This window comes from Mastacembelus armatus, chromosome 4 (genome assembly GCF_900324485.2).
Source record: "Mastacembelus armatus chromosome 4, fMasArm1.2, whole genome shotgun sequence".
NCBI classification, from domain to species: domain Eukaryota; kingdom Metazoa; phylum Chordata; class Actinopteri; order Synbranchiformes; family Mastacembelidae; genus Mastacembelus; species Mastacembelus armatus.
Genome location: NC_046636.1, coordinates 23712031 through 23724443, shown reverse-complemented (window position 1 = coordinate 23724443; position 12413 = coordinate 23712031). Strand labels below are relative to the sequence as shown.

At 39.4% G+C, this 12413-nt stretch overlaps 2 protein-coding genes across 2 annotated transcripts; both read right to left on the bottom strand.

Moving 5' to 3' along the window:
- Positions 1-1053: 1053 nt before the first annotated feature.
- Positions 1054-7649, bottom strand: LOC113129508 (nuclear factor interleukin-3-regulated protein-like). Its single transcript, XM_026305544.1, has 2 exons — positions 7347-7649; positions 1054-2744 (listed from the first exon to the last, which is right to left on the bottom strand). Exon 2 carries the CDS (start codon positions 2707-2709, stop codon positions 1951-1953), a length of 759 nt encoding a protein of 252 aa, XP_026161329.1. The 5' UTR covers positions 2710-2744; positions 7347-7649; the 3' UTR covers positions 1054-1950.
- A 2221-nt stretch (positions 7650-9870) lies between these two features.
- On the bottom strand, positions 9871-12055 carry LOC113129507 (uncharacterized). Its single transcript, XM_026305543.2, has 2 exons — positions 12021-12055; positions 9871-11310 (listed from the first exon to the last, which is right to left on the bottom strand). The coding sequence occupies exon 2, from the start codon at positions 11304-11306 to the stop codon at positions 10197-10199; it is 1110 nt and encodes a 369-aa protein (XP_026161328.1). The 5' UTR covers positions 11307-11310; positions 12021-12055; the 3' UTR covers positions 9871-10196.
- Positions 12056-12413: the final 358 nt, after the last annotated feature.

The following is a 12413-nucleotide window of genomic DNA, read 5'->3' as shown; positions in this document are numbered from 1 at the left end:
ACATCGTGGTGTTGACCTGGCTGTTCCTGTTTTAGTGCTTTAACACTTAGCACTATTTAATTCTTTGTGGTAGCTGTAACAGACAAAACAAGACAAACTCATTGTCAATAAACTAAAAGCTAAAGGACAAATACACTAAACAGCTTTACAGATATTATTGTTGCTCAGACCAACAGTCTGTAATGTAGCTGGGTTGAGGATACACATAAAAAATATATATGATGTGGTATATCAAAGGCAAATTTAATAGCCTATTAATAGTGTATTGCTCAAGTACTTGTGACAATTCTTGTGCACAGTATTGAAATAAGTTACCCTAGTACCTTCCAGACTGTATGCGTATGTTCCTGTTGTTAGTTGTCAGGTTAAATTCTTAACCTTCCATCGAAGAATGGAAACTAGATGGGAACCAAATGAGCCAGTGTCATGACACTTTAACTTAAAAGTTAATCCTATCTCCAATTTATCATAGATTTTTATATGTATTTTAATTACCTGTTGTTAACAGTTTCATTGGTTGTTGTCTAGTAATCATAATCACAGCAGCTGATAAGCTTGTGTGGTTGTCCATAAACAAATAATGTTATAATAACAAAAGTACCAGCTCAGTAGTCACCTGCTATCTTGTTCATGTTAATGTTTCGTGCTTATTTGAGCTTGCCTTTGCACAAGCAGAACTGGCTCTTTGCCTGGCCGGAAGCAGTGTTGCTATCAGCACTGTCAGGCAAAGAGCCAACAACCTGCTGCAGCATGAGGTGCTGCTGACTCAAGCCAGATAGAAGAAGAAAGGTAGTGGGCTGTTGATTTTGTAGCCTTATGCAATAGTTTTACTTCTGGGCTCTATTAAGTTAGACTGTCTTAATCTTCGTTTTTCAGTACTGAAGGCCATAAACCTAAGGTTACACGCTACAGAACTGTAGTAACTGACCTCTGTAGTAGGACTCAGCTTTCATCTTACATCAGTTTTATAGGTTACAGAGTAAGAAGGAAGTACTTTTTGGACAACACAGGATCTTGGTATTGTAAAACAGAATAAATCAAACCTTGTTTACAGTGCTTTAATATAACCATTTTAATGTTTTTTTATAAAATATATTCAATATCATCTCTAAGCATATTGGAATTTTGCATGATATAAACAAACTAGCCACAGTATGAAGGAGGGTGACTGTCTGCCCACACAGGAAAATCAAAGAAATACATCATCATTCGTCAGTGTTTCCATTTGGAGGGAGGTGATAGGCTATAGGTTCTTATGGCTGTCCCATTTTTTTAAATAGTCCACAAGTTTATCTTTTAAAATGTAAACAGATTTTTATCTGCACAATGTTTTCAGTTTCTTTTTGCTGTATGAACATGTAGCCAAGACTACAGTACATTAGCACCATGTAATGTTTATCCATCAACAAAATACAAACTGACATTTGACAAACATTTAGCTCTTTCACAGTTCTGAATATCATTCATAAAGTACATGTTAAAAAATGTGTTTTTCTTGCTTGGAGTGGGTGAATAATTAGCAGTCCTCTGAAGTGAGAATTGTCAGCTGAGTGCAGCTGCCTCTGTTTCTTATTCTTAAGCCACATCTGAACATCTTTTCAACTTAAACAAGCTCAACAAAGTACATGGAAATTAGCTTAAGTAACTTCAGGGCTCTTGTTTTTGTGATGCAGTATGGTGTGCTGTGAGTTTGTATATGACTGGATTTGTTTAAACATGGCTTATCTTGGTGGGGAAAGGGAGGGCCGTTATGTTCTTCATGTGGCTGTAGTGTGACTGATCGTCATTCATCATAGAGTTCTTAATGTGAGCTGTCACAAAAAGTGGAGAGTGTGAAGGCTTAGATGCTTTATGCACTATAACACATGAAGGTTACAGCGTCACAGTAAAGAGAAATGAACAATCGGTCAATCAATCTATCAGCTATGTACACCACTATACATTAGGCTGTCAGTCGGACATGTATTGTCTTGGTGGAGAGTAGTTTCTGTCTCCTTTGGTGGTGATTTTGCGAGGAGGAACAGAGCAGGAAAGTGACAACACCCCTGGGACCTGTTGTTCCTCCTCCTCATCTGAGGTGGCTCTCTTAGGAATTGGTTTCAGTAGAGCAGTACCAGGGTGGGCTGAATGGGTGGGCAGAAGATTTCGAGGGAGGGGAATGGGAGTGAGGAGGCCAGAGCTGGCACTACTAGATGTGTTTAAATATGAATAGCCTGTCATGGTGTGAAGGGCATATGTGGGGATGAAAAGAGGGTGAGAAGTGTGGTGGTTGGACATTACTGAAGAGTCTCTACCACCCCAGTAGTAATCTCTCTCCAAGGACTGATGCTGGGTGCTGGTGGCAGTGATCGGCTGTGTGCTGCTGTGGATATGGTGTTGCAGGTGGTTACGCTGCTGAGCAGTGTATGCTGTGGAGTGGACCAGGCCAAAGTGGGCCTTGATGGCCATTAATTCAGCACTGAGCCTGGCATTTTCTTTTTTCAGGGCCAGCAGATGACTCTCCAGCACATAATCATTCAACCTTCTCTTCTCCCGTGACCGTTTGGCCGCCTCATTGTTCTTGCGACGTTTTTCCCAGTAGAGGGCATCTTTTTTCTCTTCAGGTATAAACTCCCTTTTGCGACGAGATCCTTTACGTACCAGTTCGTTTTCCACTTGGAAAACATGGCTGTCATGTTCTCCATGAAAAGATTGGGACATGGACTCCATAGCAGATGGAAAAATCAGTAACAACCCACAAAGACCTGAAATAAAGAGAAATAGAGGAAAGTTTTTAATGTTGTGGGTGGGCTGAGTCATACAGGAACTTCCTTCATATGAAATGGTGACCTCATGTGATTTGTGTTTTAGCTCATCCTGCAGCAACTTGGTTTCTCTTCACTCAAAACAACTTAATATTTCTGAATAAGGTGATGATTGGAGTCTGAGAGTGCTCCTGATAAAGGCAGTAGGAATTTTTCATGCAGCAAAACCACAACTGAGTTGGTATTGATTGATGAATTGTTTAATTCATTGTAAAATGTAATCTTTAGGAGTCCATCACATCCATCCTACATTTGATTTTTTTTTTTTTTTTTGTCCATGATTTTTATTGTATTGTTTTTATGCATCTGAAACTCACTCCTGTCACCTCTGTATTGTATAAGGTGGTACAACTTGAAGGATCCAATGATTTTTTTTTTTTGGTTTGCTATTCTGGTGGACTTGGTATTTAGTCTTTCAAATTAATTTTGAACAGTGAGCAATCCGACACATATGACTCAGTTATATAATTTGAAGAACATATTTGACATCATCAGAAGCAGATATCACCTGTTTTTAATTAAATTTTTGATTGGTGTTGCTGTTGTTTGGCAGATTACTGTGTGGATTAATCTTTTACATGGCTTTTTGTTTCTCTTAGTTCATAGTAAAGTCCTGTAATTGTATTCTTGATGCAGGTGTTCTGCTTTGAAACGTTGCCTATAACCGACCGGCAAAACTTTTCGTCCTTATCTGACACAGAGTTGTTAAAATCATACTACAGAGATGAAAAATCACTCTATGTTATTATATGATAAATTAATAGGCTACTAAGATTATCTTTAAACCTGGTGTAAATATAGTCAGAATTATATCTTATATCAATATTTTAAAGTAATATCAGAAGTTACAAGCTAGTATTTGGTATTTTAAGTAGGAACTGGTACTTTACTAAAAATCAAATGGTAGTTTTATTTCTTAAATTACCATTAGACCTGTTATACCCTGGCTTGCATGTGTATATTTATTTATTTTTCTTGAGAACCTGCAGAGGCTAATACAGTGCACTCAGTTGCACCTCACTCTGTCTAGCGCCTACAGCATTCCGACCACCCCCTTGACCCAACCTCACCTCCTACCTGTCTAGACCACATGAGAAAATGTGACGGGAAACATTAAGTAGGTAAAGACGAATGTGTGAGAATCAGTTTTATATAGAATTATTTAATATACAAAGTACTTCATAATACTTAGAATATGTAATACTTTATGCAGTCATTGCTAGTTCATTATGTGTTATAGGTTATCTGTTTCTAATCTAAAGATTAGTCTACTAAATAAGTTGTTACTTGAATAGTTGATATATTATATTCTGCTATGCAAATAGACCTAAATCTGACACTAAATCATAAACCTAACTGGTAATGATGATAAACAATATAGAAACCTGTTTCTGGTTGTCTTTGCAAAGCAATTGAAAATGTATTTGTGAAATGAATCAGTGAAAGCTAAGGTAAGCTAAGGTATTGCTGAAATGCATTTTGCACAATGTTTTTTGTGGGCAGAAAGTCACTTACACCCAGCATTTGGTTCAGCTGAGCAGAGGTGGTTAATTGAGCTTATCAAAGTCACATAACGGCAAATCAAATTTGAAAAAGAAAAGTTCAGTGCTTTGTGTTTCTTTATCTCCCACATCTTACTCAGATCAACATATCCACCTACACACCAATCCTTCCTCTGTTCTTTTAATCTGCTTAATTTTTCAACATTGTGGGGACAAAAAAGAAAGCCAGTGAGGGTTTATTTATTTTGTTCCATAAGGTTGAAAGGTAACTCAAACAGGAAGATATTTCATATAACCAAACTGAAAGGAATGCTGGTAGCTGTTGATGCATTTTCTTTCATTTGCTTGGGTTTGTGGGTGGTTTCATGGGAAGCTGTGCAAGAAGGATGAGCACTGTGTTGAAACCACAGCTGCCCTATGTACGTGTATTGGCAAAAAAACACGCTCACTCACACATTGAGCTTACACTTACTCCTTTTAACTCATTGATGTTTCCTTCACGACTTCTTACAAACAACACTGTTGCTGATAAGTTTGTGCTGATAAATTCTATTCACACAATGCTTTCTGCTTGCAGCTACATGTAACACCTTGTAAATGAGCGGCAAAATAAACTGTCACTCAGTTTCACACACGAGGAACTTAAGTGCAAACCTTAACTTCACAGTCTATTAACTCAGTAGTGTTCTGTTTAGGTGTGAGTACTTGTTTTCGTTTCTCTTAAGCACACTTCTCAGCATATTCATGGACCTTATAGTCATTTTGACATGCCAGTCAGACTTGGCCAGAAGCATCAAAACATTTCAAAGAAGCCATGCACCCAGTGTGTGGTGGTAAGCACGCACATTAGGTTAAAAATATTCAAGCCTGTGCCCACCGAGAATGTAGACCCTAAGCCCATGTGTTTGTATGTCTGTGTGAGAACATGCACACCTGCGCACCAGTGTGTGTGGCACAAAGACTAAGCGTTGTAAACTCAAAAAAGAAACAGCAGGAAGACTGCGAACAATATTCATACATGGAGACACAGAGAGAGAAAACAAAAAAAGAGAGGGTTCCTGTGTGAAATCTCTAGGGGCGAGCCTTCTCACTACCCTGCTGCACATGTGCACCTGTTTCTATTGACTAATTATAGCCTGCCTGCTTTTTAGTAAGGAACTCTCAAACTTCTTCTTTTGGTGTCTGTTTTCTTATGCTGTACCATCTGCTGTTGTGTTGCTGTGCACCCTGCCAGCCACTGTTAAAATAAGCACCCATAGGAAGAAAAATTGGTCCGTCCATACCTCAATGTACTATGTTAACAAACTTTTTAAACTGCCATCAGAGAGATTAGAGTAAATGTATGGCCTCTTGGGGATTAAAGAAATTGCCACAGTTCTTGGCTTGAATTATCCGTTAACGCATAAATTTATTGAAGGGCAGTGCTAATAATTTCATAGCTATGCGTTTTCTTTATTTTATATTGTAAATGCAAAGAACTATAAAAGCATATTATTCACTTTTCAGATTTGCCAACTGTACATTGTACCTAGACATTGTCAAAAGAGGAAACAAATATGTCAGACATTCTCACCATCTGCACAGAGAGGATGGTGCTAATCCATCAACACTGGTGTAAAAATGTGAGAATGGACAACATCTTATAACTAAGTCTTCTAAATACGGCATTTGATTATCACAAAACAGATATGGTTCTTTACAAGTGAGGGCATGGTATAATCTTTTATAGTTACATACTTCATTAATGAGTTTAAATTTTTTTTTTTATATATATATATATATATATATATACCTTTTTTAAGAAACTTCTGGATTAATTTAAATGACATGTACTGAAAGCTCTTGAATTTTGTGGAAATTAGAGCATAGGACAAGAGCAAGTCAGACATAGTTTCTCATGGCATGTGGAGTTTGCAGTCAATCACAGTGTCAGGCTTCATACGTAATGTGCAGCCATGGTCAAATGTATAGTAAAAATAATAAATGCCACTTCACCTAAAGGGTTCAATAATGCTTTAACTCCACTGATGTTTACTTGTGAATGACGTGTACATATTGAAAGGACTTTTAAGATGCTTTCAATGTCACAAATATGAGTGATATTTTTTTCTCCACCTTGCAATGCAGTGCAAATTGAAGCAACACTGCAACCCCCAGCTTTAGCAGTTATGTTTAACACATCTCAGCATACCATAACTGAACATTGTCACCATTGTGGAAAAACTAGACTAGACTGTTCAACTAGAAAACATTACAATATTGACATGTTTACACTGTCTATGGTCATTTTGTGTAAATATTATAAAAACTCTTTTGGGGTCATCATCATAAACTGTAATTTCCATAGGATTTAGATAATCTGAGATCATGCTTCATATGCAATTGAAAACAGGCATGACTCAAAGATGAAAACGCTGTACCACAGCGCTGTCCTAACCCATAAATTAACATATATATATATATATATATATATATATATATATATATATATATATATATATATATATATATATATAAAGTGCAAACCCTTGTAAAATTCAAGTAACTGTTCCCAGGTCTCGTCATTTGAAGCATATTTGTAGTGTATTGTAGATAAATTTTGCTTAGCTAGCATGCGCACACACACAAAGAGATATAAGTACCAGCATTCGCATTTTATAGTTATATGCGAACGCTGGTACTCTGTTTACTATATATATATATATATATATATATATATATATATATATAAATAAAGTACTAGTGTAAACATTTTTATATATATATGTATATATATATATGCATATATAATGCGAACGCTGGTACTTATATCGGTAGAGTAAACAGTAAAATAATTGTTTCAAATGTTCCGAGTTGATCAGGAGTTTCACAGCACTGCCATTATTATGCTGTGCTCAGCAAAAGATCTTGATGGTATTTGCGGAAAAAACATTTATCTTTTGGTCTCTTAACACCTCGACTATTTCCTTACCTGAATCTGTATGCTGTTACCATACCTGATCTGAAACCACTGCCTGAAAAAATGAACTCGAAGCCTTACCTTCAAATGCTGAGTGCAGAAAGTTCACTGCTGCTGAGGTGCCAATGACTTAATTCTCACTCCCACCCAGTACTAATATACAACTTAGTGCATTAAACTCCTGTGAGGCAGCGTCATGCGATTTATGCACTTACAAGCAGAGGGGGACTCATCACGCCTAGTTGCTTTCAGTCTTACCCTCTCCCCTTCTTTGCTTTCTCTCACTCTGTGTTCTTTTCCTGTATATAACTGACCACCTCCATTGTCACTTGAGCAGTACCTGACTGCCCCCCTTGATCTTTGTAGTGTTGTGGTGTTGGTGGCTTTCCCACACAGGGGTCTCCCCTATATAATACTGCTGTCACTTTTAAACAGACATATTTTGTATTTCGTATGCTAATGTTGCACAATAACATGCAAATAAGTAATCTATTTCGTAAATCCGTGCCGTTTATTATCTTTGCAGTGAATTACTGTCATGTTTACCGTTTCAAAATTATGTATTGTGTTGTATTCAATTGCATGTTTCATTCACACAAACATTTTACATTTCAGGCACCTACCTCTGTCTTCCTAGGAAAAGAAACTTCCATGTAGTATTAGTTTTAGTACTAGAAGCTGTAATAGTATAAAACTTTAAGCCCCAATATCTAGGCAAAAGATTATGAACATGAGTGGTTCCTGAAATGTTTCTTACTTATCGGTACCAAAGTTGACTGTGTGTCTACATATTTAATATCCTCTTAATAGGCTTGTTTTACATTAAAGACAAATTAACTTCACAGTTGTAATTATATCTTTTTGTTGTGACCAAAAAAGTAGCACTTCAACCCTGTTTCTATGTATGCACACTGACGTAGATTGGTAAGATTCTTACTTCCTGACGTGATACACTAAAGCTGTTATTGTCAAAACATATTCACCAGTTGTTGATGGTTATATGGCCAAGAAGATGCAGTTAACCTGTATACAAACCAAATACTTTTTAGCTCTGTTAGAGCTCTATTTTCTAGGCTTAATGTTTGTATATGTTTAGACGTATGTAAGTATCAGTTGCATCTGTGGGATGGATAAAACTGTAGCAGTCCTACAGTATATTCCACGTAAAGATAAGCCATAAAAACAGGCTAAATCTTTCTGACATTCCCAATAATCCATGGCATGCATTCTTAAACAGCAAAAAAATAAAAAAGTAAATTAAACTTGGAAGTTCCATTTTTGTTTTTATATCTCAAAAGCAGTTACAAATGCGTGTGCACAAAACATGTAAACATAATTTAAATGTAAGCTTTAGCATCCTTAGATTGCCTTTCAAACAGGGTCAGAAATTGTCAATAGTGTCATTAATGCATCAGATGATGTTACAAACAAATCTATATTCCAGCTTAGTGTAAACAACAGGGTTTATCTTATGTACCCTTTGACAGCTGCTTGTCTTCCCCAACCCTACAAGAAAAAAAGTACATGCATGCTGCAAAGGCAGAAATTCTTTTAAAATGCCACTTTAAAGGAAGCAGTGACCTGCTATCATTTAAAATAATTTGTGTTGTAGCGTCCTCTGCTGGTGTTTTGGGTGGCATGCGCTGCAGAGTGAGACCATCTGTTAGGATGCCAACACAGTAGCAAAGATTAAAAGAGAACAAGCTGCAATGGACTAATCTTACAGCTTTGTTAGACCTCAAACAAATATAACAACTAAGCATAAACCAGGCGAATAAACCTGGAGAAGACTTTAGAAAACTATCATGAAATCAGGAAACCTTTCCAGGAATACCCGCTGAGTGGCTAAATCTGACTGGGATGCAGTCATTTGTCACCCGGCGCTATTTATTTGATATGAAGTAATGATAAGTGCAAAAAATGAGAGACTTTCGAGGTGGACCTTACTAATGGTCCATGCAGAAGAAAGTTTTGGACGGTTTTGCCACGGTGTTGACTTTACACCAGTCATATTCATATATATGAGAATTAATAAGTAAAGAGATTGCTTTGGATTAGCGTGATATTATGAAACTGTGTGTATGTAAATGCGTTTAGGACCTCTTGATATTTGTAAATTAGCCTCTTAGAATTTAGCCAAATCAAAAATTGTGCAGAGAGATACGATGTAAACCACTGACATTTTCAATAAAGGTGGGAAATATCCCACAGGTTATGTTTTATAAGTACAAACAGCATGACAACCATTTAGGCAGTTGTTTTTGTTTATTGTTCCTGGCTTCAATTAAAAATACTTAGCACAAAAACAGCATAATCACACGCAATGGAAGATGATGTCTCATAGTGCTATAGGCCCACAACGGCTCAACGTTTGGTTTTCCATTGAATCAAAGGCAGGGAAGTCGCTCAGTTTCAACAAGCACCCGGTTTCGTTGGCCGATGTTTCACACCGCAGATAAAGAGTAACAATCCAGAAAAAACAAAACCACTGCAGTCAAATCACCCCCTAATTAAAATGTTTCTCTAAAATCCCAGGTCAAAAAAACAAAGACCTGGAAGGACCTTCTTGCATCTCTGCAAGCGCTCGATTGTAAAAGCATTTTAAAACCACAGAAAGTCACAGTGAATTCAGAGTGCAGGATGCATTTGCCTCATGTGTTTTAAAAATATAGTATAGCATACTCTTTAAGACGGTTTTCAGAATAAATTGTTTCCATCGTGACATCCTTTAAATTGAACGGCACATGAGCTTTTTTTCCAGGCTTCCGGTATCAAATCATGAAACATTGGTCTGCTGTCATTGGTAATTCAAAGTATTTACAGCTGTGATTATATTTTATTTTATTTAAGACATGAATGCAGCACCTCGCATATATTACACCGTAAGCTTTTTTTTTTTTCTTGACAGCCAGACTGTCTGTTTAGCGTTTATTAGGGCATCCCGAGCTGCGACAGGCCCGGTGGGACATTGCTGAAGCGGCTCATGAAGCCCCTCTGAAAGTCGGCCTCCACGCCGAGTCCCGGACCCTGCCTCTCCTGGATGTATAGTGGCAGGCCGTGGTATACGGCCGATGGTGACAGGTATGGGGACCTCCAAGGTACCAGAAGGTTATTACACACTGGGTGACTCATGTGAGGCACCAGCCAACTCTGAGCTGGGTGCGTCAGGGTGGAGGTATGGTGGAGTGTGTCGGGTGTGGGCAGAAATGCTCGGACAGAAGAGCCGGGATCGGACAGCTCATCGGTGGAGATGAAGATGTCATCGCTGGAAGAGACTTGTCGCTGGGCATCCGCCTCTACCTCCATTGACCTCCCGCCCTCTAAAGCTGCTCGGGGGGAGAGGACACGGTGCCCTGAGAGAGGGAATATGCCTTGCTGTGTTCCACAGTTCTCGGGGCATAGATGATTAAAATCACCAGCGCCTGCGGTTGAGCTGAAACAAGGCATCTTCGCCTCAAAGGGGTGACTGACTGTTTCTTGTTGCCCCATACCCAGGACTGAGGCAGGGTTGTTCCTGCTTTTGCCCCACAGTTCTGCCTGGATAAGGGCCGGGGTGTGAGCCAATCTAGGTGAGGCCAAGGTGGACGCTACAACAGACGCACGGGATGTTGCCCAACCGGAGGCAGCTTTGCTCTTTTCTGCGCTCCGACTGCTGTGATACTGCAGACTGAGCACACGGGCCCGCAGCTGTGCGTTCTCCTCACTCAGAGTCAGCAGCTGACGCTCCAGCATCAAGTCATTCATCCTCCTCTTCTCCCTGGACCGCTTGGCTGCCTCATTGTTCTTGCGTCGCTTATCCCAGTAGGCGGAATCTTTCTTGTCGGCGGGGGTCATCTCCCTCTTGCGGCGTGTGACGGGGCTTACGTGTCCACTGCAGGCCCGGAAGCGCAGGAGACGTCGAGCCAGCAGGGATGATCGTGTCACCGGGAGCAGGAGGGCTTGGTCAAGATCATGCTCCACGAAGTCGCTGCTGTCGACTGAAGAGGAGGGCTGGCAGGAGGCAGCGGCCCCGGCACCGCAAGGGCTACTCGGGGCGGACATGACACTAAAAGTTTTAAACAGAACACATTAAATTTAACTCTGTATGTATGTAGGTGTATCTGTCTATCTTTATATCTGAATTATCAGTGTAAGTGATGGGGTGTTTCATCCTTCTGCTGTAATGACCGGTCGATTCTCAGTTTTTACGCAGTCCTCTATAAATAAGCTATATGGCCTAATCGCAGTGATGGTTACTAAAGCAAATCTTAACTGCAGGCTACGTTTCCATTCTGAGGTGCCTGTTTTGATGGAAATACCAGACCTGTCTCTGCGCCGTTAATGCCATGGTCCTGTCCTGCTGTGTCACAGCTCTAAATGGTGATTTTGCAAATGACATTTTTACATATTACCAAGTAAAAGAATATGACACACTAACAAATGAAAGTTATTAGTCTGCTCCAACCGCAACCTTTAAAAGTTGCCTACATATTGATGCATCACCTTTAGGGTAAAAATACAGTCATTTTTGAGTCAAATGAACTAAATGACGCTTTGCTGAAAATGCTTTTTAATGACATGAAGAACTTAATGGTGCAGAGCTGTTTCCCACCCTCTCATTATTTTAGTAAACAGCAAAGAGCGACATCATGTTGAGAACATTTTACATATGGAGTTAAGATTTATCTAACCAGCCTCGAGTAACTACGTAAGACAGCGAGTATAGATGCGTCCATCGACCTGGCAGTTTTACAATGCTGAATGAAAAGATGATACCTGTGGAAGACAGGATCAACTGTACGAGTTTGGTGTAGTTCTGCAACACACACATCAGCGCACAGTGTTAGACAGAGCACTTAGACACTTGAGGCTACTTCATTTGTGGATGTTACATGTGTGTCCGGCGGAGACTGCGCTTACCTGTCGATCACAAACAGCGGTGCTGAAGAGAGCAGAGCTGCCAGGCGGCGCATGCATATACTGTTTGCACGCAGCCAATCGCGTGGTGTCCTCCTGCTGTCAGTTTAGCGCTGAGGAAACTGATTTGGCGACAGCACTTGGAGAGCGGAAATCCAAGACAACAGCGTGGTCACCGCCACACCAACAGGTGATACTGAAATGAGTCACTTTGGATCAACTGCCCTACTTTGCTCTGTACTCGTCACTGCA

Coding starts and splice junctions, on each gene's coding strand:
- LOC113129508 (XM_026305544.1), bottom strand. CDS start 2,709: ATGGAGTCCATGTCCCAATCTTTTCATGGAGAACATGACAGCCATGTT.
- LOC113129507 (XM_026305543.2), bottom strand. CDS start 11,306: ATGTCCGCCCCGAGTAGCCCTTGCGGTGCCGGGGCCGCTGCCTCCTGC.